The sequence below is a fragment of the Lynx canadensis genome, chromosome F1 (genome assembly GCF_007474595.2).
Source record: "Lynx canadensis isolate LIC74 chromosome F1, mLynCan4.pri.v2, whole genome shotgun sequence".
Lineage (NCBI taxonomy): Eukaryota > Metazoa > Chordata > Mammalia > Carnivora > Felidae > Lynx > Lynx canadensis.
In genome coordinates this window covers 1,950,998-1,976,081 of record NC_044319.2, presented here as the reverse complement: position 1 = coordinate 1,976,081, position 25,084 = coordinate 1,950,998, and the positions used below count along the sequence as shown (strand labels likewise).

The 25,084-nt window shown below is 53.8% G+C and overlaps 1 protein-coding gene across 1 annotated transcript; it reads right to left on the bottom strand.

Moving 5' to 3' along the window:
- Positions 1 to 398: 398 nt before the first annotated feature.
- SRP9 (signal recognition particle 9) lies at positions 399 to 11,647 on the bottom strand. Its single transcript, XM_030302367.1, has 4 exons — positions 11,465 to 11,647; positions 6,343 to 6,411; positions 2,256 to 2,408; positions 399 to 1,656 (listed from the first exon to the last, which is right to left on the bottom strand). Exons 1-3 carry the CDS (start codon positions 11,534 to 11,536, stop codon positions 2,289 to 2,291), a joined length of 261 nt encoding a protein of 86 aa, XP_030158227.1. The 5' UTR covers positions 11,537 to 11,647; the 3' UTR covers positions 399 to 1,656; positions 2,256 to 2,288.
- Between the last annotated feature and the right edge of the window lie 13,437 nt (positions 11,648 to 25,084).

Below are 25,084 nucleotides of genomic sequence, written 5' to 3'. Positions count from 1 at the left end.
GTTGGCCGGCCAGGAGGCCCAAGGGGAGAAGCCAACCCTTGACGGCAGAGAACACGTGTGGCCGACCAGCAACACTTCACAAGGTGCAGAGAGTGGGCCTTTGTCAGAGAAACACGAAATGCGACGATCTGACCTGCTAACTACATCTGGAACCTCAATCACCACGGTGACTTCTCCTGGCTTGTCTTAGCGTCAGCAGTGTTGGATCAAACACGCCACCGACAAGGTGCTGAGAATTCGTCCCCGGAAGCCTGATTACAGCGTCTAGAAACACTTCATGATTAAAAAAACAACAAAAAACGAACAACGAAGGATACGGCACTGCAGTTTTCAGAACGTACGATGTTTGCTGTTTTGTTGTTTATGTAGTGTTTAAGAAATGCAAAACGTTTACCAACTGATTCTCCTAATAACTTTATTTTGTGTAGGGACAAATAAACACAAGTTTTAGGTTCGAGGATTTCGGCTTCTCCCCACAGAAGAACACGCTCTGTTGCGGGCAGTCTTGTCTCACTTCCCAAACGCCAGAAGCAGCGTTTGATAATAGACACAGCTCTCGGCAGAAAAGGCAGATGCTGTCTCTAAATAATCCTTCAATTAAAATTATGAAATAAAACTAAAGGCTGGCCACACCCTTTCCCTGAGAACTGTCCTCCTGCCGACAGCTCTTGTGATGGAGCTTTCCGCTGCGGGGACTGCGCTGAGGGCTTGAAAGAGGTGACGCCATTCAGCCCTCGTCAAGTCCCAGGAGCACCTGCGAGCCCGGTGTCCGAAGCATCCTGAGACCAGGGTCGGCGAGCAGTGGGGCCAAGACTGCAGGCCAGGGAGTCTGGCGTGCGTGTGCCCTCTGCTCTGAGCTACGAGGACCCCAGGACCCCGAATCCCAGTCTGTCCCTTCCAGGTTATTTTTACGAAGTACCGTTAAGAAGTGGAAGGTGTAAATGAGAGAAAAAAGATCCAAAAAATCCTCCAGTGACCCCATTCGTTCTAGGCGGCGGGGGTACCACAAACCCAAAATAGCCTTTACTATTTGATGTTACTTTTCTTAACCAAGGAGACCACCTTGCCATCAACATAGATCTTCACAGAAAGTCATGTAATAAAAGGCACTGACAGACAAAAAAAAATTACTTACAGTATCACTAGGCTTATTTTAGACTAAATGAATATAGTATATGCCAGTCAAGAAATCAATAAATTCTTGAGAAGTTAAAAACTTCAAGAGACAACATACATCCATATAATATTTTACAGACTTCTCGGAAACATGAAAAAAGTCATATGGCTGACGGAATTTCCCAGGTTAAAATTTGTTCAACATGACAAATTCCTAACAAAAAATATTTTAACATAGGAAGCAACACGCGAACATTTAGGTGGTGAAACTCGGGTTACAATTATATGATGAGTATCAAATAACCTCATACTTCTGGTTCAGCGGACAACATAACATCGTGACAGTCACACAACATCCTGGTGAAGGGAGAGACGGGCAGCGGTGGCACAGACACCCGCAGACTTCACGGGTCACATCGTTAGCCCTTCTGAGAAAACACAGATGGGAAACGCGTGGCAAGGCCTTCTGGAATACGGTGGTCTCAGTACAGCAGTGACCATGCGCTTGAAGTAACTGCGGTTGTTCTCGGGCACTGAAAGCTGGATTCAAAGCAAATATCTGCTCAACAAGCGAATGATACTACAAATCCTTTATGGTAAAAACCGCAGGCTAAAGCCGCAATGTTTTAGGTCAAGCACACTTGGTTCCATGATCACTTGGAGACACAGCTGAGACGCCTCGCCCACAGACAGGCGTGTTGCTGTGCACAGAATTCCACTCACCGTACCCGACGGTGGTGGGTCCTCAACGACACAATCGTTATGCTCCAAAAGAAACCTATCAATGCAGCAAAATGTGTACGGTTCATTTTCTTTTAAAGACAGATTCACTAAATTTAAGGAAGAATGGGCTTTTATTGACAGCTAATTTTCAACTTACGGATACAAACTTAACCATGGAATAATTATGTATTTCGCCCAACATCGATCTGCAAAAAGTTTCCAACATAGATGCATTTCTTGTTCAATTTCCAAAAATAAATAAAGGCTTTCTACCTGAAAGCATTTACAGTCCTAGCTCTCTAACGCAAACATTACAAAAAAAGTACAAAAAACGATCTCCCGCTTCTGAAGAGCCCACTTAGTTACATAAAGTATTTTCTCTCCCGACACTGTTTTCAAATTCAAAAGATATTTACTTCCAAAGAAGGGTCATCTTCCTTCCAAACCATTCAGTCCGTTTCCATGGCAACGCTGCGGGATTCCTTGGCTACCATGAGTCGCATTAGTTGACTGTGGAATTTCTCAATCTTCTTGACATCTTGGGCTTGGTCTGTTCTATACACCAAACACTGTCAGAAATTTCAAAAGCGCACATTAACTCGCACATTAACTCTTAAAACTGGATTAACAATGTAGCAAATGTAGGATTGGGTACAAACCTGAGTCTTTCCTACCACATTTTATCCCATTCCCTCCAGAGGTCATACTAAGGCAAATACAATCATTTCTTTCTTTTTCTAATGTTTATTTATTTTTGAGAGAGAGAGAGAGAGAGAGAGAGAGAGAGAGACAGAGAATCTGAAGCAGGCTCCAGGCTCTGAGCTGTCAGCACAGAGCCGACCGTGGGGCTCGAACTCACAAACCAGAACATGACCTGAGCCCAAGTCGGAAGCTGTAACAGACTGAGCCACCCAGGCGCCCCAATACACTCAGGTTTTTAAGACCCCAGCAATTACATTCCTTTAGTATCTTACAGTATTCCCAACTCCACTGCTGTAAATTAAAAAAATGAAATGAACTTTATCAGAGGTGTCTCAAAAATGACCAATTAAGTAATAAGCTAAATCCTGCTGTGGGGTCTGATGAGGACTCAAGGATTGGAATCAGCTTATTTTCCCCTGGGATCTGGTCATAAATAATGGAGTTATACTGGGGAAAGCATAGCAGGATGAGGATCCCTTTTCCTACCGCAAATGGGAGATGGGGAGGAGGCAGTAATGAGAATTTAAGAGAAAATCCAGCATCACTTGCTCACAGCTGGTCACTGCCTCAACTAAACTGCATAAATCTGTCCAACCTTGATATGCTGAAGGGATGTACGATGTTTAATCCAAACCAAATTCTTCTTTGCTGTAAGTTACACTGTTCACTGGGCAGGTACTTAAGACCTGCTGGAGGTCTCTCAAATACCATTTTTCTACAGTCTTCAAAAATATCAAATTTCAGCTGGCAGCTCTTTCCCTCATTTTGGAATAATAGGTCCATTTTTCTCCGGCCCATCTGAAGGGTTCACATGAGCCTTAAACAAAGGGAATGAACGATCCTGCAATAATGTTCATCAACTTAAGTAATCTACAGTTCGATCTTATCATCCCCAAATGGTCTGAATCCACTCTGCCCTCCAAAATCACTTACTGAAAATGTCTGCTCGCACATCGTGGGATGTGTGACAATCTCGTGATGAGGCCGTGAGGGCGAATGGATCTGCCTTGTCACTCCGGTCTCACAAAAAAGATTTCAGATTCATAGAAGATGTTTAAATCAGTCATGGGAGGAGGAAAAACCGATGCACAAATGGGATTATAGAAAAGCCAAAGCCACATGGGGACAAAAATAAATGTAGCCCAAGGCTGAGTTTGCGAAGGGACCGTTAACTATTAAAACGCATTAGCAAGAGAGGTGCGCAAACTTGTTTCAAGGGTGAGTAGAGACCAGATTTTTACCGCTGGAGCGGATTCCCAGATCTACTGTTCAGGAGAATGGGTTCAACTGTGTCTGCTTCCTTCCAAACACGGACTAACTGTCAGCAATTTTAACAAAGAAACAAAAGATTGTATTTCGATCTGGTCACAGGAATCACAGGAGTGATGCATCAAGTCCTCTCCAAGACTGCCACCCGGGAGTCCTGAACCAGGCAGAATCACGACCAGAGGCGGAAGGTCCTCAATTTGTGTGAACATCAGTTCTGTGTTGTTTGCTGTTTTAAACACAGAACGCAGCAGTTTCCACTCTGTGCCCGTCACGGGGAAACGATCCTCAGAGTGAACGCTCGAGGCTCAGGGACACGCGTGCGGCCCAAGAAGAGGCGGGGCAGAGCCGCGTCCTTCCCCACAGGTGGTTTACGGCCACGCCCCAGTCGGGTAAGTGACCGCCGCCGGGGTGCTTCCAGGTCAGGAAACTGAGGCCCGGAAAGCCAAACTTTTGGCCCAAACCTCTCCAAGGCTGAAGGGCCGGGAAAGGGCCGAGCTAGGATTCGAACGCCTTGATTCCAGGTCTGACCGACTGCACCTCCGCTTACTTGTCCTGTCTCACGTTTCCAGTGACCTCACCCAACTTAAGTGGTTCCCGGAACACGTGGTGGTCACGCAAAGTCTGAATTTGTGCAACCTGACAATGGGACCTTCAACACAAATATACGATGCAAAAGTATAATACGTAACCGGAGACAAAAAGTGATTTCCAGTCACTATAAGATGTTTAAAAGAACTAACCTACGAAAAACATGTTTACCGGGGCGCCCGGCTGGCTCAGTCGATGGAGCGAGCGACTCTTGATCTTGGCGTTGTGAATTCGAGCCCCGCGTTGGGCGTAGAGAGAACTTAAAAAACTAAACCTTACGAAAACAGTAATGGAAAATAAACGCCTGCTCGCTAAGTACCCTCCGGGTCAAGACATCATGCTAACCACTAGCAACACAGGTAAGAATTCTCTGCTCCCTGTTCTCTCAGAAGCCCACAATCTACTACAAAGACAAATATGATGAAACAATGACGATACAGGACAGAGAGAGTGAAAAAGAAAAGCTGGAGGGAAGCAACCCTCTGAGCTGGGTCTGGGAAGAGAAGCATCAGTCTTGCCACACTGGGGGGGGTGGGATTCAGAGCTGCAGACACGGACACAGATCCCTCCGAAGCACGGCGAAGTGGGAAAGCTCACGACAGCCCACAGGTCCCAGGAGCCCCAGGTAACAGAAAAGGCGAAGGGTGGAGGGGACACGAGGCTGCGGCCACGCGAGCAGCGATGGGGAAGGCACTAAGATTTCTTGGCAGGGTCCTAATGAGCAAATGTGTTTGTAGAAGTCCCTCGGGGCCACTGAAGATGAACTGGCGGCAGGCACACAGTCAGGAGACCGGTCTGGCAGGCTCGCCGGGTGAGGACGCCGCCCTGAACTGAGGGGAGAAGAGCGAAGACGGGGCCCTCGTGGTAGGACGTGAGACGAGGGCGCTCGGGCCGGTCATTCCCGAAGGCCCGGGCGAGCACGTGGGCACGTGAGAGGATCAAAATACACGCTCTTCGAGTGCAGAACAGTGCAGGTGAGGACGGGAAAGGAGGGAGCCTGACATGATCCTAGGGTTTCCGAGCAGGTGGGTGAGAGTGTAACCAACCAAGGCCAGGAAACGGGAGGTGGCAGTCTGGTTCCACTCTAGATGGGCTAATTCCGAGAAGCACCGACGCGAGGATGCTCAACAGAGAGCTGGGCGGCAAGTCAGGAGAAAAGCATGAGCTAAATGTACAAATCTGGAGACAGGCCTAGACCCAGGCAGTCCTGGGCTCCGTGGCTGAACGGACTGCTCCAGAAGCAGTATGGAAAGATGGCCAAGGACAGAATCCTGGAGAAACCAATATTTATTACAAAGAGGAATGAAACAGAGAAGAGAGAAAAAAAATAAAATGGAACAACAGATGTCAAAATAATTCCCACCAGAGAGTGGTTTCCTGTGTCAGAGCAGCAGGGAGGTCCGGTAACATGCGAGCTGATGAGAACATGAGGTCTGAAAATGAGGGGCTGCTGACGGGGTCTCACCCAGAGTAGCTCAGCAGACGAGAGTAGCTCAGGGGAGGGTAGCTCAGCAGACGGCCACTGGCGGTGGGGAGCAGTGGCCGGTGGGGAGCAGGTGGCAGGGGGCCGAGGGATTACTGGGATGTGTGCAAGTGACAAGACAGAGCAGACGGGGAAGGAGAGGGGGCGGACTGTAAAGCCTAGAACCTGTGTTCAAATACCATCACCTTCTCACACGCTCATAAGGAGCGTCCACTTTGGGTCTCCACACTCCTCTCGCTTCAAGTCTGAAAGGAATTAAATTACACCTGACATACTGTGTTGATGAAGGAAGTTATTCCCCAAAAGTCTACAAAGGCAGCTTCTAGAAGGAGGTTGTCTTTGGAACAAAATGCAAAGTAAGCATCCTAACAGGCGATCTGTATAAATGCTACATAAGTAATTTCAAAAGGATTAATTCCAACAAGTCTGGAAGTATGCAACAAATAAAAATGTATACTTACAACTAAATCATCTGTTACTTTAATACACAAACTCCCATCAGAATGCCTATATTTGAGAACCACACGTGCCTGAAATAAAAATACACATTTAGAAACAGTGAAGTCAGAAGACATTTTTCAAAAATAACTTAGTCTTCAGGTACGCTGAAAGCACTCTTTTAGAATTAATAGCCAAAACACCCAGAAGCATCTTTGCTATTATCGAAATGAGGTAGGAAAAGCTATTTCAGTCCATTCCTATCACTACAATTCGTTTCTCAAAAACTTTTTTAAAAGCCGGGTATTTAACTTGCAGCCAGTTGGAAGAGATGTACTGAAAATTCCCCAAACACACCCACACGCAGGGAACGTCCAGGAGACTCTTCAGGTGGTTTGGCATTAAGAATACACAGACCTTTCTTAATGGCGCCTGGGTGGTTCAGTCGGTTTAGGATACACAGACCTTTCTTGACTTATGATGGGGTCACATCCCAATAAACCCACCGTCAGATGAAAATATCATAAATTGAAAATATCATGGGCGCCTGGCTGGCTTAGTCGGTACAGCATCCGACTCTTGATCTCAGGGTTGTGAATTCGAACCCCATGCTGGGTGTAGAAATCACTTTTAAGAAAGGGGGCGCTTGGCTGGCTCAGTAGACTCTTGATCTTGAGGTTGTTGAGTTCAAGCCCCACGCTGGGTGTAGAGATTACTTAAAAATAAAATCTTAAAAAAATACACATCGTTAAGTCGAAAATGCATTTCACATACCTAACTTACCAAACGTCACAGCCTAGCGGACACAAAACACGTTCCAAACGCTTACATTAGCCTCCAGTTGGGCCAAATTATCTAACACCAAGCCTATTTGATAACAAAATGCTGAACGTCTTATGTAATTTGTCGAACACCACACTGCAAACGATGCCTGCCTGCGTGGGTACAGAGGGGTTCGGAGCGTACCGGCTGTTTATCCTCTTGATGGCGTGGCCGATGGAGAGCTATGGCCCTCTACCGGCGGTCCCGGCTTCGTGGGAGCCTTGTCTGCTGATTACCGGCCCAAGAAAAGATCGAAATTCAAATTCGTAGCATGCTTTCTACCGAACTTATATTGCTTTTGCAGCACCGAAAGTCCAACCAACGTTAAGCTGGGGACAGTCTATTTACTGAAGGGGACCCCACCATGCCACCTCAAACCTATCACTGTGGCATAAGGACTGACCCGAGCTCAGAGCAATTAGCTCTCTCTGCCCCTTCTGGCTACAAGCAGGACATAAATGAACCTTTGTAAAAGTGACATAAATTTCTTTCTTTTTTTTTTTTTTCCAGTTTGTTTATTTATTTTGAGAGAGCCGCTCACGCACGTGCGAAGGGGAGGGCCAGAGAGAGCAAGGGAGAGAGAGAATCCCAAGCAGGCTGTGCTGTCAGCGTGGAGCCCAACGTGGGGCTCAAACCCACCAACACTGAGATCATGTCCTGAGCTGAAATCAAAAGGCGGACGCTTAACTGACTGAGCCCCCCGGGCGCCCCGACATAAATTCCTAAGAGTAAAGGCGTCCCTTTCTTCCTTACTGGGAAAAGAGGGCATCGCCAACCTTACGACTCTCATTTACCACGCATTCCCACAGCATACCCTTCTTCCCGGAAGTTCCAAACCCGCTTTCCCTTGGGTACCCTCCTTCCCACACTTTAGGACCTTGGTAAGACAGGTTAGAGGCCCCGATTCTGTCTCCTCCGTCACACGGCTTTGTGAACTCGTGCACATTCACGTGCACACGTGTTGGGGTTTTTTCCTCTTGTTACTCTGTCCTTTGTCAGGGTGATTTGCGGGTCCCCAGTTTTAAATACTAAACCTAAGGGGGGTAGAGGGGAAAGTTCTCCCTACCCTGCAATACCCACCACCCCGCCACAGAGGAATGATGGGAAAAGCAGTGGGAAAAACAGCAGACGGGGCATCTGGGTCCAAATCCGTCTCAGGAAGCCCCGCCGCGGCGGTCCCTGCCATCCCTCCTCCAGGCTCTCAGGAGGTGGATTCGGACACAAACACGTCTTTATCATGATGGCACGACACGATGCGTTACGACAGAAAAGCAGAACTCTGTCTTGGAAAGAAGTCTCCATCCTCAACTTTTCCAAAATATTTCCTACATTGAGCACCATGCTACACAATTCCTTTCACTGCTCGGCATGCTACGGTTAGACAGCCAAGAAAATGACTCACCTAAAAGAAAGCATCTCCCAACAGAGTTCACAACTTTGCTAACATTATTCTTTTTTAAGAATAATGAGAGAGAGAGAGAGCGCACGGGAGAGGAAGGGGCAGAGAGGATCCCAAGCAGAGTCCACGCTGTCAACGCAGAGCCCGACTCGGGCCTTGAACCCCTGAACCGTGAGATCATGCCCTGAGCTGAAGTCAGACTTAACAAACTGAGCCACCCAGGCGCCCCAGTAGGAACGTTTTTTAAAATGGTTACAATGTAGAACCTGAAATCTCAAGACAAGTGTGGAAACAATACAAAAAGGGGTATTAAGAGCTGTAACCTACAGCCTTTCCCGTCATGCTCTCTGCTCTCCCAGGATTGGGGGACAAAAAGGCTGCCACCATGAGATTTGTTTTGGTGAAGGGCAAAAGGGAACGCACCAAGCACTTATGCAAATTACAACTAGATTATCTTTGGACACCCGATTCTATTTATTGGGCTATTTAATTCCGTTCTGCATGTTTTAAATAATCAGCTTTCCAGAAACACAATGAAACCTTACAATGTACAAAGCACGACAACTATGTAAAGTCATCTCTCTGTTAAAAGAATGCTTGCTGGCTTCATGAGGAGAAATGAGAGTCACTGTAAGAGGGTCCATTTTGTAAGTTAGGGGGCACCTAAGACAACCAGGTCAGACGCCACAAAGAAAGAAAAAGCCATCAGGTTCTTGTTTTCTTATGAGTTCAACCAAAACACCAGACAGAGGACAGCACGGATCAAATCCCACGAAGGCATACTCGGGGGGGGGGGGGGATGCTAGAAGAGAAAACAATGATTTAAGTTGGGGGAAGGGGAGGTGTAAGAAGGCTTCCTGAAGGCAGCTGTGGAAATGCATGCCGTTCTGCTTCTAGGGAAGAAGGCAGGAGAGAAGCTGAAGCAGCTGCACGAACGAAGACAATTCTGGAAAGTCAGGGCACCAGAGTGGAGGAAAAGCCAGAAAGACTGGAGAGGGTCAGACTGTGGACCGGGAGCCTGGACTTTCTCCGGCAATCGGTGCAAACACGCCATTTAAGCAGGAAACAGAGAAGTCGGTTTTTGTCTCAGACGGTGTGGCCTGAGTGAATGAAGGAGGGACCGGAGACACAGAAGGACCGACTAGGAGGTTGTTACGTGGTCCAGCGGGAACACCGTCTCCAGCGACGTTAAAGCTGGCGGGTGTGCTGACGGGCTCAACGGGTGGAAGAGGACAGAGGGTTCCGCACGACCGGCTCCAGAGTCCCGAGGAAACGTCTCTTCGTCTTCACAGACCGGCAGGAAGAGCTCAGACTCGGGGTTTAGAGAAGTGGGTTCGAACTTTGGCTTCACCTCTTAGACCCCGGGCAAACCAGCTAACGTATCAAAGACTGTTCGTTTCCCTCCAGGGAGGGTCTTAACCGCTCACATAAATCACACGCAGAAGGACCTGAATGGCTGCCACCTGGAAGGCGCCCAAGAAAACTTGGTCCAGCTCCCCCTCCGCACTCCTCCCCTCATCCCCATAAAACAACAAACACCCGCAGAAGGCTGTCATGAGGAGGCAGAGGTTTCCAGGGCACTGGGATTTTCTATGGGGTGAGGAGCTGGAAGGTTCCCCTTCTGGCCTCTTCTAGACTGGCCGTGTTCACAGCAATCCTCTGTAACTACCATTTTACTTTCATTTTCCCGACCCTGCTCTTGAAACATGATGGCTCCCGATGGGAACGTGTATGTTCTTTGCCCTGTTTCCAAACACTCTGGTAGCTGTGGGTACTGCTGGACACGAGTCCTGGGCCGCACTGTCCCCGCAGCTGGAGCTGGAGAAGCAGCGTCCCTGCACACAGGGAAGTCGACCAATGGGGGAGCCAGGGATCCGGTCATAAACAACATACTCAACCCCCAAAACATCTAACCCATTCCACCACCTCTTATCATTGCAACCTTTTACTGTAAAGAATGGACTTTTCATTGTCTTACAGCTTCTTGCTACTTTTCTAGGTCTAGAAACCTAGCAGGCTTTTTAATTAGGAAGGAGCTATTTACTATTATTTTTATGTCTTACTTTAAAAAAAATTTTTTTTCAATGTTTATTTATTTTTTTTGGGGGGACAGAGAGAGACGGAGCATGAGCAGAGGAGGGGCAGAGAGAGGGAGACACAGAATCCGAAGCAGGCTCCAGGATCCGAGCTGTCAGCACAGAGCCGGATGCGGGGCTGGAACTCCCGAACCCTGAGGTCATGACCTGAGCCGGGATCAAAAGTCAGATGCTCAACCGACTGAGCCACCCAGGCGCCCCATTATTTAAACACTCTTTGGGTATGACAACAAAATAAATAAAATCTCCAGCGGAAGAAAAATCAAGACCCGAAGGCTTAACTTCCCGCCACTGGGACTTCCGTGCCCTTTAACGGTGACCTGACCTCTGGCATCTACTTACGACTTCTGTGGCGGTAGCGAACGAGCCCCCTAAACCCGTCTGCAAACGCTGATGTTCCGGGGAAAAGGTGCAATCACTCTCACTTACTCAAGAGGGCACCGACCTCCGAAAGGTTAAGAACCACGATTCTAAGGGGTGCGGATGCCTCCCAACTGGGGGGCCTCTTTCAAGTGTCTCGGCGGGGACAGACAAACGTCCCGGTTTTATTTGCAGGAGGTCGGAAGAGGGCACCCGGGCCGCGGCTGCAGGGGGAGGAGCCCTGCCCTGAGAGACACGTAAACCCAGCGAAGGCGGCGGGGAGGTTGAGGGCCTGGGGGCGAGGAGGGCATGCGCAGGGCCGCGCGAGGACCCCGTCCGGCCGCTCCCCGGGGAGGAGAGAGTCCGTCTCCGCTCACCGCCAGCACCGGCCAGGGGGCTGGAGAAGCTCCGGAGGCCGCGCGGGCGGCAGGGAAGACATCCTGACCCGCGGCCCCGCCGGCGACTTACCTTCATAGGGTCGGCGAGATAGAGTTTCTCGGCCGCGCGGCTGAACTCCTCCCAGGTCTGGTACTGCGGCATCGTGGGGCCGCAGCGGAGCGCGAGAGGAGGCGAGGCCCGCGACCGCAGGCGGCGCAACCCGACCCACCTTCCACCCACCTCGGGGAGCCAGCGACCGGTGCGAAGACCCAGCGGCCCAAGATGGCGGCGCCTCCTCGCACCAACGCCCCGTCCCATTGGACGGCCCGGCCCGCCCTCGCCCAATGGGAAGGAGGGATGCTGCCAGGAGGGGCGGAACCGCGAGCGTGCGCGTCTGGGAGCTCGCCGGGAGGAGTCGAGAGCCGGGAGACAGGTGGCAGGGTGCCACAGCGCCCCCTACAGGACTGGAGGAGCGGAACTGCGTGGTCAGGCCCAGGGTCCCGCTACTGCGGTGGAGCCGCTGGGCGGGAAGCGCAGGAGACAGGAGCCCGGAGACCACCGGGTCCGGCTGTCGCGCCCGCAGCCTAGCGAGGGAGGAGGAGACAGAAACGCAGGAGTGCAACCGAAAAGTTTGGGCGACGGACCTTTATGTGGCTCGCTGGGCCCCGGAAGAAGCGCGGTGGCCTGGGGGGTCGCCGGCGCTCTAGCGGAGTCCGGGGGTGCCTGGGACAGCCAGTCCCACTTCAGATCTGGGAGCAGGGAGTGCGCGGGTGTGTAGGGGCGGGGGGGAAGAGAAGAAGCCAGGGTGCCTTGCGCCAGGGTACGAGATGTGCCTTGGCTCTCCAGGCAGTGGGGTGACGCTTGCTTTCACCAAGTTTGTTTGGTTATATTTTACGTATAGTAAAACACACTGGTGTTAAAGTACAGTCCGCTGCATTTTGACCAACGTATATGTGTGTATACCCGTTGGTCAATATGCCCAATACCACAATCAGGATCGGAGACCTTTCTTCATCTCCAGAAAGTTCCCTGGTGCTACTTTATATTTAATCCCCCCCCCAACACCCACCCCTGCCACCAGACGATCCCTGATCTGCTTTCTGCCACCATAGATGAGTTTTTCAATGCCTTTCATAGGGCTCCAGCTGTCATTCCGTACGGGGCAAGGAAAAAAGAGTAAGCTAGGAGGAGATTGGGGAAGACGGGGCGTTCAGTTCCGGGCTTGAGCTTCGGGACATCCAGGTGGAGCCCTCGGGTAGCTGAGCTGGTGTCTCCGTCAGAAACTGCAGGAGGGGTGTGAAGCAGCAGTCATCAGCAGATAGGGCATCAGGGAGCCTTCCTCGTGGGAGGACAGCGTGGGAGGACAGCGTGAGAAAAGGAGACTAACGGCAAACCTGGGGAACAGCCACAAGCTCGAAGGGTTAGAGAGACGGAGCAGAGCCCACACAAGAGGCAGAGGGGAAATTGTCAGAGAGAGAAAAGGAGGAGGCCAGGAGGGTTTTTGACGTGAAGGGAGGAGCAGGTTCTGAGGAGGGACCAGTCAGTGATCTCAGGCGGTAGACAGGGCACAGGTGCAAAGGCCCGAAACAAGTCGATTGATGGTGGTCGTTGGTGACCTAGGCCGGAGGGGCCGCGGTCAGCCTGCGGAGTCTGGGTGCCATTGATGGAAAGAGGCGGAAGAGATGGAAAAGTGGAGGCGGCCGCTTTATACTCTATCAGAGCCTAACCATACATGGAAGGCTCACAATGTGGCTTGAAGACATTGGTGAAGAAAGAGTGTTTTGTTGTTTTGTTTTTTTTAAATTTTTTATTTGAGAGAGCAGGGGAGAGGGGCAGAGGGAGAGAAAGAGAGCAGTCCCAGTGCAGAGCCCAACACGGGACTCGATCCCACAACCCTGGGATCCTGACCCCGGCTGAAATCGAGAGTCGGATGCTCAACCGCCTGAGCCTCCCAGGCACCCCCGAGAGTGTTAATTTTTAAGATGGAAAGAGCTTGCGCCTGTTTGTAACTTCCAGAGATGGAATCGTACGAGACGGATGAAAAGTACAAGAGAAATTGCAAAGCGGGATCTCAAAGAGAGTGTGAAGGGGGGGGGCCAAAGGTACAGATGTGTGACCGGGGGAAGGTTCCCCCCTGCCTTGCAGGGGACGGGGAGGGAGGACATGGTGAGCTGTGTTGTCCACACTTTACTAACATCACTTGTGGGTAGGAAAGAGGGCATGATGAAGAGGAGGACTGAGGGCCAGGGGCCCAGTTAATGAGAATTGAGTGGAAGAGCCACCAAGAACAGAAGCGGGAGGCCTGGGGGGCTCAGCCTGTTAAGCGTCCGACTCGCGGACAGCGGGTTCGAGCCCTGTGTCGGGCTCTGTGCTGACAGCTCAGGGTCTGGAGCCTGCTTCGGATTCTGTGTCTCAGTCTCTCTCTGCCCGCTCTGTCTCTCAAAAATGAATAAACATTAAAAAAAAAAAAACCCAGAGGAAAAAAAGACCATAGAAGTTGAGACAATGCCAGCTTTGCCCTCTGTCGCAGCGAGGAACGGAACGTCTGTCAGTTGCAAGGCGGACCTTGTCCCAGCTTCACGGAGACCACACCTTGGCAGAAAGGGTGACAGTACAGCAGGGATTTCCAAGGTGAGGGTGCCCGTCACTCGGCCTGGGCCCGGCCCCTGAAGAGAGAGAAATGCAGATGAGGAAGAGGTTAGACTTCCGTGGATCATTCCAGTGCCCACGGCTACACTCGATGCATTCTCTGAACCAGGTTATTTTCCCAGCTGTAGACAAGCGGCTTCCGGAAGGCTACCAGAGGAGTGCCCTCTGTAAAGTGCACTTGGCTTCATTGTCACACACACGTATCTCATTTGGGCGTTAAAACAATCCCGTGAGGGGGGCCCTCCAGTCCTTATCACGACCCTGGAAATCTGCAAAGCCCAGAAAAACAAAAGTATCTTAGTAACTCTGTTGGTAGAAAACTTGACCTGACCTCCTGGAAGGTTGTTTGGAGTCTTTATTTGTCCCACTTGGCGTGTTTGAGCACAGGGTGGAGCCCGGTCTGTGCCGGTGGTGTTAGGTGGTTCATGGTGGGTGCACCGTGTTGCCTTGTGGAATCCAGTAAGCTGTGAATTCCCAAAAGCATGTGACCGCAAGGAGTTTGGATAGGGGATTATGGGTCTGTGCAACTCTCCTTTCTAGGTGATGAAGAAACCGAGTCTGAGGGGCACCTGGGGGGCTCAGTCGGTGAAGCATCCGACTTCGGCTCAGGTCACGATCTCGCGGTTCTTGAGTTCGAGCCCCGCGTCGGGCTCTGTGCCGACAGCTCAGGGCCTGGAGCCTGCTTCAGGTTCTGGGTCTCCCTCGCTCTCTGCCCCTCCCCCGCTCATGCTCTGTCTCTCTCTCTCTCTCTCTCTCTCTCAAAAAATGAATAAACATTAAAATTTTTTTTGAAAAAAAAATAAAAATAAAATTAAGAAATAAAATTTAAAAAATAAACAAAATCTTGGGGGGGCACCTGGGCGGCTCAGTCAGGTAAGCCTCTGGCTCTTGATTTCGGCTCAGGTCCTGATCTCGCGGTTCTTGAGTTCGAGCCCCGCGTCGGGCTCTGTGCCGACCGCCCCTGGAGCCTCCTTGGGATTCTCTCTCTCCTCTCCCTCCCCTCCCCCCCATAAATGAATAAATATTAAAAAAAAAAGTGGAAACCGGGTCTGAGAGTAGATTATACTGCACAGATCGGTGCAGGACTTTGCTCTCCGTTGCCCAGCAAGCAAGGCCGAAACCTAAAGCCCTTGTGCTCTCCCATCCTTGCCCCCTATCAGCCCAAGCACGTGGGTGGCACGTGTCCCCTCCGGCCACCCTGCGGCCACCCTGCAGCCTGAGCGGCTCTCACAGGTGTCCGCTGATCCCCGCAGACACCTCTCCGTCCTTTCTTGACTAGACTCTTCGGCCCCATTTGAGGCCACTCCCCACCCCGTCGTCTTTAAAACTTCCCAGACTTGCCAGGCCCTGTCCCTCCTTCTCCCCACCTGGCTTTACCTGCTCTGCGTCCTGGGGCCCCCAACTCCTTCGGGAGCCGTCCCGAGCTAGCAGACTTCGGGGGTCCCCCTTTGCAGTTCTTCCCCCCAGATTCCTGCTCAGTCCTGCCTTCCTCCCCGAGCCTCAGATTCGTGTGTCCAAATCCCTGCCAGCCCTGGGGCCCAGCCGAGTTCCGTTTGGGGAGATGAAAACAGCTTCTTGGCAAACTGAGGGGACTTACTTTTCATGTTTCATGTTTATTTATTTATTTTGAGAGAGAGAAAGAGAGAGAGAGACAGGGAGGGGCAGAGAGAGGGAGAGAGAGAATCCCGAGCAGGCTTCCCACCCAGCACAGAGCCCGACGCAGGACTCCCAGGGTGATGAGATCATGGTCTGGGGCCAAAATCAGGAGGACACGCTTAACCGACTGAGCCATCCAGGCGCCCCCACCCGACGCGACCTATAAGTGAGAAGTCTGATGAACCCACTAGTCGCTGGGAGTCAGAGCAGCCGCTGTTCCTCCGGTGCCTTCCTGGGTCACACGGTCAGGGTGAAACAAATCCGGTGTAAGAGGAGCTGACCGAGAAACCGGTTAGCCCAGTAGCCGTGTCCAGAGTGGGGAAGGAAGGCAAGCGGACGCGTCCCTGTGTCCAGCGGAGGGCAGTGGTGAGCAGAAAGTCCCAGGGAGCTGTCCCTGTCCCCCCCCCCCCCCCAGGAAGACGTCCCCAGGGAGCCACACTCCCAGCTCAGCCGGGGAAGCTGCTGGTGCCTTCGGTGACGGTGACGTTTTGCTCCATCAACCCTTCCTTTCTGGAGACACCGCCCCCCCCCCAGCCCCCGCACCGGGCTCCTATTTTGATCGCCAGGGACATCCAGCCCAGTTTAATTCATTAATTACTCATAGAGCACCTCTCCCGGGCTCCAGTGAAAACAAAGCTGAGTGCGGGGAGCTCACACGCTAGTGAGAGCACAGGGGGACAGGGCTAAGGCAAGCTGACAGATAGCCAAAGCCCAAGGCGACGCCGAGCACGCATGGAGCCCCCAGGACCTGGGCACAGGGGCACACTGGGGAGTCAGGTGGACATAAGCATTCCCCCCCCCTGCCCCAGGGGCTCAGCGGTGAGGACCAGACAGTAGAAGGTGTGACAGTATACAGTGTCCCAAACAGTTCTCCCTGGCGGGTCTGTGGGAGTAGCCCAGAGCTGCCCCTGGGACCCCACCCAGCACTCCGGAGCTGGTGGTGACAGTAGGATTACCCCGAGGCCGGGAGGGGCAAAGGGAGAGAAAGTTCCTCTAAGAGACAAAGCTCCTTCCAGCAGCCAGGGGCTCAGAGACCAGAGAAGCGTTAGGACCCGGATGCCCCCCTCAACCCCCAGCCTCTGCGGGTCCAGGCGCCCCCAGGTGCGAGGCTGTCCCAGGGGCACCCCGCTCCACAAGGCTGACGTTGCCCTAGTTGGGCAGGTAATGATCTGTTTAAGGTGAAACAGACTGGGCAGAATGAAAACATCTCGAAAACAATAGGGTGTTCTGGAGCCCTGAGGCCCGCCCGTGGAGGCGGGGACACCAAGATCCCCGGGCTCCTGGCTGTCAGTTGCATCTGAAATAGATTGGAATGAAATGCGAGTCCCAAGAAGCTGGGAAGAGAAGTCCCAAGTTCGCCCCCGTGTGCTTCCCCCACTGGGCCCCAGCACGCTGCTGCCTGGCCGCCTCCCCCCCCCCCCCCCCCCCGCCGCCACCACTCGGTCCCCGCGCTGCCCACGGGCCCCAGAGAATGGCCCCATTGTCCGCGAGACAAACCGAAATAGCAGCGTCCTCTGTTCTCCGCCTTAGGGAGATTTACTTGAACCCCCAAAGCCCCACGTGTGGGTGACAATGGAGGTGCTTGTTGCAAATTAGTGAGCCGGGGACAGAGGAGAGGCAGGTAGTCGGGAAGCAGCCAGGGCGGTGGGCCTGGCAGCCCGGGGACAAGTACAAGTCCGCAGTCCCTCCATTAACCCAATTAGCAGTCACTAGTGGGAGTTCTGTTAATCACCACAGAAGCTGGGTGGGAAGGTGCGGGAAGGGGACAACCAGCTGGAGGGTGACGGGGGCCTGGGGGGGGGGAGGGAGGGGAGAAAAGCCTGGGAGTTATTTCTAGTCTGGTAAATGTTATTTTTATCCTTTTTTTTTTTTTTTTTCCAGTGTTCTGGATTTTTTTTCTAACCATGCCCTGGAGCATTTGGATGAACTGTGTTTGCATTAATTAATAACTCAGATGACGTCTCTGCTCGGCGGCGAGGTCTGCCTTGGAAACCCTCTGGGTGGCCCGGGAAGTGGTGAGTGCAGGCTCCTCACTGATCCCGGCTGCCTGTGTCTTCAGTCATTCAGTCTAGCAGTCAATCGACACGTTCTGAGCTGGTACTCGCTGGGGTTTCGTGAGGGCGGGGTGGGCCCAGCACAAGAAAGACAGGGTCCGGCACAGGGCTAGCAGTAATGAGCAACGTTCACGATCAAGTCTCAGAATTCTGCTCTGGCGGGGGTGGGTGGGAATCGGGACAGGCTGCACAGGGGAGCTGGGATTTGAGGATAAAGGCCAGATTATGACAGACGGAATGGCCAGGCCTTCGAATGCAGAGGGTGGGAGCAGAGACCAGCTTTCAGGGGGTAGGTGCGGACCTTCCCCAGCGAGAGGTTGGGGTACCTGGGGTTTGGTGGGCTTGGGAGAGAGAGCGTTGAAGGGAGTAGAGGCCCCTGGAGACACGGAGGGCCATGTGCTCCCACCCGCCCCCCCCAGCACCCCGACTTGACTTTGTCTTTTTAAAAAATGTTTTAATGTTTAGTTATTTTTGAGAGAGAGAGAGAAAGACAGAGTGAGAGCAGGGGAGGGGCAGAGAGAGAGGGAGACACGGAAGCCGAAGCAGGCTCCAGGCTCCGAGCTGTCAGAGCCCGACGCGGGGCTCCAACCCACCAACCGTGAGATCATGACCTGAGCCAGTCGGAGGCTTGACTGCCCCGTCCCACGTCCCGTCCCCCCCTCTGGCCGCGCTCTCCTCCTCAGACGCTGGGCGCACACCGAGTGTCTGTCCCTTGCTCTCGTCTCTGCCCACCTCACCCAGCCCTCCAGCCACTGCCAAAGAGGAACGGAACAAAGTGTGCAAAGCCTTTGTCTTCGGTACAAAGGTGGGGTGTTCCGTGTCCCCCCGGTGAGCGACCGGCTGCAAGCTGGGTGTGTCTGGTGGCTCAGGCTCCTGGGAAGCATTTCTGCCCTTTGTGGTCTGTCTTCAGGATGCAGGGGCTGGAGGGGGGGCGACCGGGGGGGGGGACAGGCGCTGACCTTTGTAACCAGACACTTCAGACTGTCTCACTCAGTCAGTGTTGCTGATGACACAGGGAGAAACTGCCCCCCCCCCCGACCAGTGATTTTAGGAAAACATTCTTTAATCACCCACTAGTGGGGTTTCTGTATCCCCTGAGACATGTCAGGTGCGCGTGCTGAGATCTGGACTGTCACACGCATGGGGTGAGGGCGGGGAAACACGTCCCTCGTGGCTTCTAAACCTCCTTTCTACTGGACGTGGGTCGCCAGCATCCCACGGGCACAGCCGCCCTCCTGCCACTCCGGTTGGAAACCTCCCAGCTTCCCGGCCGGCCCGTCCACCCCCTGCACGGGGCCCGGATGGCGTCTGCACAGGGCCGACAGATGTCCTATGGCCGTCTGCACCCAACGGCACAATACGCCCCTGTTCTCCAAGCAGCGGCCCCAAGTCACTTCTGCTGCTTCTCAGGATGCGCAACTGCCTGGCGACGCGCGCCCGGTCCTGGTCCCCTGGGCCGCAAGGCGGGGAAGGGCTGAGTCACCGTGGTACCGCTCGGAGGGCTCCTCGGCGTGGGCGTCTTCAGGAGTGAGCGCCCCCGCTCGGGGCAGGAAGACACGGGCGGGTCTCGGCCTCACCCGTGGGCAGAAGTGGGACACCTGCTTTGGCAGCGTAAGGGAACGTGGCCGGGCCGTGGCACGGTGCTGGGACTCTCCCAGCGTCCCCGAGTGAGCCCTGGCCCGTCTCCCAGCCGTGCTCGGCCCGGAGGCCCAGGCTCGGCTCTAGGCAAGCCCTGACCGCGGAGCGACAGGCCTCGAAAGCCTCCTAGGGTAGGGGTGCGGCCATCGGCTGCTGCGGTTCCAGGGGGCCGGGCGCCCCCACCTCATCTCGGTCCAGACGCAGCGGCCCACGGGCCCCGGCACCGCTCTGAAGCCGGCCTTGAACTCCCGTGGCCTATCTTGGTGTCGGGAAGCCCGGCAGCTGGTCCCGGCGGGCAGAACCTTCTCTCGCTGACTTGGGGCTTTTGGGGCCAGGGTGTTGGTGAGCAGAGTTCTGGCAAGAGCCGTGGCAGCTGGGGCCAGGAGGAGGCTGAAGGGAGATAATTGGACCTGGTAATGGGCTTGCTGATGGGCGGCCGTGACCGTGGCTGAGAGAGGAAGACGCGGAAGAAAGTTGTTCTCCGGACCCAAGGCTGAGCCGTCCCGTCCGGCCGTCCTGTCCCGTCTTGCCTGGCACATCTGTGTGTCTGGCTCGATTCTCTGCACCCACGCTGCCCCCAGCGTGGCCACGTCGGTTCCCCGCCCCCAGGGCCACGCTCACCCATGTCCGTGCCAAGCCTGGGGCCAGATGCCTTAGAACTTTGAATCTAAGAGTCATCTTAAACATTTTTTTAACGTTCATTTATTTTGAGAGAGACAGAGTGTGGCCAGGGGAGGGGCAGGGAGAGAGGGAGACAGAATCCGAAGCAGGCTCCGGGCTCCGAGCTGTCTGCGCAGAGTCCGACGCAGGACTCGAACTCACGAGCTGTGAGATCGTGACCAAGTCAGACGTTCAACCAACTGAGCTCCCAGGTGCCCCCCCCCCCCCCCCAAGGGTCAGGGGTCACCCCACTCTGGCTACCCCAAGGCTGCTAGGCCTGTTGCAAGGACTTCAGTAAAGCCCTTGTTCGTGGGCAGAGTCGACTCATCACTTCCCCCCGCCGAGGAGTCTGCTCTCTGGGCGGTTTCCAGGCCCCCGTCCCTCCCGTGGGCCATTTCTGCAGACCAGCTGGCTCACATTAGGGCGTGCAATCCGCTGCCCCGTGTGGGCACATGTTCTGGATTTGTCCCAACCTGAGCAGCTGATTCGCCCGGACGTTCTGGGAAGGGCTCCCCATCTGATTCCGCCCTCCGCACGTGACCTTGGAAGCTGCGAGTCGGAGTCCCAGCTTTCGCGGGGAGCCCGTGGCCTCTAAGCGCAGGCACAGAAGTGCGGTCCTGGGGATTGGCGTCGGGCGGGTCCTGGGGGCCCCCGGAGCCGTGCAGTAGGTCCTGCCTTTGCAGGAGACGGTGGCTCGGAGTCCATCTGAGGGTGGGGTGTTTGGGGGTCTCGGGTAAAGCCGGGGAAGGAGTTTGTGCCCGGGGAAAGCCTGGGGGTCCAGGCTCAGACAGAATGGCCTTCCTAAGCCTCCTTCCCCGCCTCCATCCTGGGCTATGTGAGTGCTTACCCAGCAGGTAGCTGCTGAGCACGTCCGTTGTCCCAGACACGGTGCTTCGGGCTGGGGAATAAGGATACGGACGGTTGGTGCCTTCAAGGGACTCCCTGAGTGAGTCTGAGCCGGGCGAGCCCTTAGGACTAAGCCAGACGGCCCCGGCGCCGTTTGGGGACATCACAGCCACCACGGGCATCCGCTTCCTGCTGTGTAGAAGGAGCATCATAGGCGCTTTGAGAGAATTCGCTTAGCTAGCAGATTCCAAGAGCCCAGCACCGTGCCCGGAGGGGTGATGATGGGCACAGCTGAGAGGTTTAGGGGGACCGACCGGAGGAAGGACTTGAGAGGAGTCAGGACCCCGGGGTCTGGACAGGTGCGGCCAGGAGAGCTGTGTCGGAGTCCAGGGTCCCCTGCTGTGCATATTTACTCTTGAACAATTGTGGCCTCGGTTTGTTCCCTTTTGGTGCAGGGTCATATTTTCCCTTCCAGCCTTATCAGAAGAAAGGAAGAGAGGCCCACATTTGAATCCACAGTCACCAGGCACAGCTGTATTCTGAAGATTGAGAGAAAGAACATATTTAAAATGTGTTTCTTGGGACGCCTGGGTGGTTCAGTCAGTTGAGCCTCCGACTTCGGCTCAGGTCATCATCTCATGGTTCGTGAGTTTAAGCCCCGCGTGGGGCTCTGTAAGGACAGCTCGGAGCCTGGAGCCTGCTTCAGATTCTGTGTCTCCTTCTCTCTCTGACCCTCCCTCATTCATGCTCTGTCTGTCTCTGTCTCAAAAATAAATAACCATTAAAAAAAATTAAAATAAAATAAAATTTCTTTTCTTTCTTTCTTCTTTCTTTCTTTCTTTCTTTCTTTCTTTCTTTCTTTCTTTCTTTCATGTTATTTCCTTTGAGAGAGAGAGAGAGGCGTAGAAAGAGAGGGAGACAGAGAATCCCAAGCAGTCTCCACGCTGTCAGCACAGAGCCTGACACAGGGGTCGAACTCATGAACCGCGAGGTCACGACCTGAGCCAAAACCGAGAGTCGAATGCTCAACTGACTGAGCCCCCGGGCGCCCCTTTGACTGTGTTTCTATTTTTAAAAAATCACGTTGTCGGGGCGCCTGGGGGGGCTCAGTCGGTTGAGTGTCTGACTTTGGCTCAGGTCGTAATCTCACGGTTTGTGAGTTCGAGCCCCGTGCCAGGCTCGGTGATGGCGGCTCAGAGCCTGTTTTGGATCCTCTGTCCCCCCCCTCTCGATCCACCCTCCCCCCCTCAAAAGTAAATAAACATTTAAAAAAAATCGCAGAGCCACCGGTGAAATACAACACCGGGGCTGACCGTGACTTTCTGCTTGGCCCAGGCTTCTGGCCGCGGCTCGCCGGGTGGGGACGGTGAGAGGCAGTCACTCTGGTGTTGACCTTCATGACAGCAGGTGCTGCTGCGACACGTGATTCGCCACATCGAGCTGTTTAGGTCCAGATTACTAAAGCCTTTTGCCCCCTTGGGGGCTGGCGGTTTCTGCAGAGGAGGAGCCGGGAGCACCGCGCGGCACAGAGAGCCGAGCCGGGTGGCGGGCGGGTGGGGAGGACTCTCGCGGGGTGGGGTGGCGGACAGCGTCAGCTTGCTGCTGTCTCGCGCCTCGGAGACCCTTCCTGGCCCAGTGTTGAGCGTGCCACCAAGATGCCAGGCTGGCCAACGCTAACGATATTACCACCCGTGGCCCTGCTGTCTGCCCAGACGGTCGTTGTGAAATGACATTTTTAAGGACCCCGCTGCCAAGGGTCAGAGAGTGTGTGGGGTGAAGCAGGAGCCTTGGGGCAGTCGGCCCATTTCCCTGACGCTTGGCGAGTCTGTCCTTGCAGAACGGGCTGCCCTGGGCAGCTGTGGGCGGGAGGGAGGGGCCCTGGCAGACGGCAAGAGGGGTGCGGTGGGGTGAAGGCGGGCCTGGGCCGGGAAGGGGACTACCTCGGGGAGCTTTGTCCAACCCCCTCAGTGGATGCAGGGAAACGTGGCCTTGGGTCACGTGGCCTTGCTCCCCATTTGGAGCCCTGCCTGGTCATTTAACCAAACCGGGCCTCACTATTCTCTGCTCATCTTGCAAAGTTCTTGTGAATCGAAGCAATGCATGTGGAAATTCTTCGTGAAATGCTTTTTATTTGTTCATTTCAATTTGTTTTGGGGGCGCCGGGGGGGCTCAGTCGGTTGAGCGTCCGACTTCGGCTCAGGTCACGATCTCGCGGTCCGGGCCCCACGTCGGGCTCTGTGTGGACAGCTCGGAGCCCGGAGCCTGCTTCGGATTCTGTCTCCCCCTCTCTCCGCCCTTCCCCTGCTCACGCGCTCTCTCTCTCTCCGTCTCTTGAAAAGTGAATAAACTTAAAAAAAAATTTTTTTTTGTTTGTTTTAGAGAGAGAGCGTGTGCACAAGCACCAGGCGGGGAGGGGCAGAGAGAGAGAGAGAGAGAGAGAGAGAGAGAGAGAATCCCAAGCAGGCTCCGGGCTCAGCGCAGAGCCCAATGTGGGGCTCGTACCCACGGCCAACCGTGACCTCATGACCTAAGCGCAAATCAGGAGTTGGGCACTCAACCGATGGAGCCACCGGGCACCCCTGGAAAGTGCTTTTTAAATGGAAGGAACTGGTCCAGGCACAGGATTGAGGGCCCAGAAGGCAAGAGTTGCTGAGCGCCGCCCTGGGGGCCTGTTCTGGTTACACGAGGCTCTTCTGCAGCCAGAGAGGAGATCTTGCCGGAAGAGAGCACCTCGCCTCGCTTCTCGGCGGTGGCCTGGGGTCCCAGGGAAAAGGAGTTTGCAAAGATCACAGAGCCGACTGGGCCGTTTGCCTGGGGTCTTTGGGACGGCGCAGGGGCTCCCCAGTCCGGGGCCAGCGGGGGCCCCGTTTCCCGCAGGATTTGCGTTTGTACGCGACGATATCTTCACCTTGTATCTAGCGAGGGTGAGTAATCTATCTGGGATATTCAACAAAAACCAGACATTACCTCACTGGTGTCTTATCCAAAGCCGCTCCAATCTTCCCGTTAACTCCGGCGACTTGGGCTCTTTTGCAGGGCTCAGCAGTGCAGGGAGGAATCCCTAGACTTTCTAGCGAAGGGAATCTAGTATTTGTACCCAAGCCCCCCTTTCCCCCCGGAAACATCTGCGCCCTTCGATCCGAGCACACCGCAGGGGGCGGGCAGGCTGTCACCGGCTTCTCTGGCTGCCACCTGATGGAACCTCCGGGGTCGTCCTCACGTAGAAGGACGGCCGTGGTAACCCCGGGGCCAGGCAGTGGGACGTCTGTGATTGGCAGCAGAAGAATCAAAGCCCAGTGAAAAACTCCCAGGTATCCACAGTCACTACGCCCGAGGTGACGTGGCGGAGAAAGTGTTCATTTTGACAGGTGTCACGGTGGCAGGATTACCGAGTGTCCACCGTGGTTTGACGGCTGCTGATGTATGTGGGGAGGACGTGACGTACAGTCTGGGATTTGCTTTAAAATGTGTGAGTAGGGGGGGCACCGGCTGGCTCAGTCAGTGGAGCGTGTGACTATTGATCTCGGGGTCGTGGGTTCAAGCCCCACGTTGGGTGTAGAGATTACTTAAAAATAAAATCTTTTTTAACTGTTTATTTATTTTGAGAGAGAGAGTGCGGGCAATCGGAGTGGGGGTGGGGAGAGAATCCCAAGCAGGCTCCGCCCCGTCGGGCACTGAGCCCGACTTGGGGCTCGAACTCATGAACCTCGAGATCATGACCTGAGCCGAAAGCAAAAGTCGGACGCTCAGCTGACTGAGTCACCCAGGGGCCCCCAAAATAAAATCTTTAAAAAAATAGTAAAAGGGGCGCCTGGGGGGCTCAGTCGGTTGAGCGTCCGACTTCAGCTCAGGTCACGATCTCCCGGTTCGTGAGTTCGAGCCCCGCGTCGGGCTCTGGGCTGATGGCTCAGAGCCTGGAGCCTGCTTCTGATTCTGTGTCTCCCTCTCTCTCTGCCCCTCCCCCATTCATGCTCTGTCTCTCTCTGTCTCAAAAATAAATAAACATTAAAAAAATAGTAAAAGAACATATGTTAGCAGAGATAGAAGACAGAAAAAAGAGGTAAAGCGCATGAGACAAAGCCTTTTAGCAATTGAGCCTGAGTAACGGATAATAGGATTTCATTTTACTCTTTTCTCAACTTTTGTGGTTGATTGAATATTTTCATAATGAAAAGGAAAACTAAAGACACCGACTAGTGTTAAAAGA

Excerpts from the sequence above, each read along its gene's own strand:
- SRP9 (XM_030302367.1), bottom strand. The coding sequence starts at position 11,536 with ATGCCGCAGTACCAGACCTGGGAGGAGTTCAGCCGCGCGGCCGAGAAA. Across the intron at positions 6,412-11,464 it reads ATCTCGCCGACCCTATGAAG|GCACGTGTGGTTCTCAAATA; the intron begins GTAAGTCGCCGG and ends TTTTTATTTCAG. Across the intron at positions 2,409-6,342 it reads AAGTAACAGATGATTTAGTT|TGTTTGGTGTATAGAACAGA; the intron begins GTAAGTATACAT and ends AATTTCTGACAG.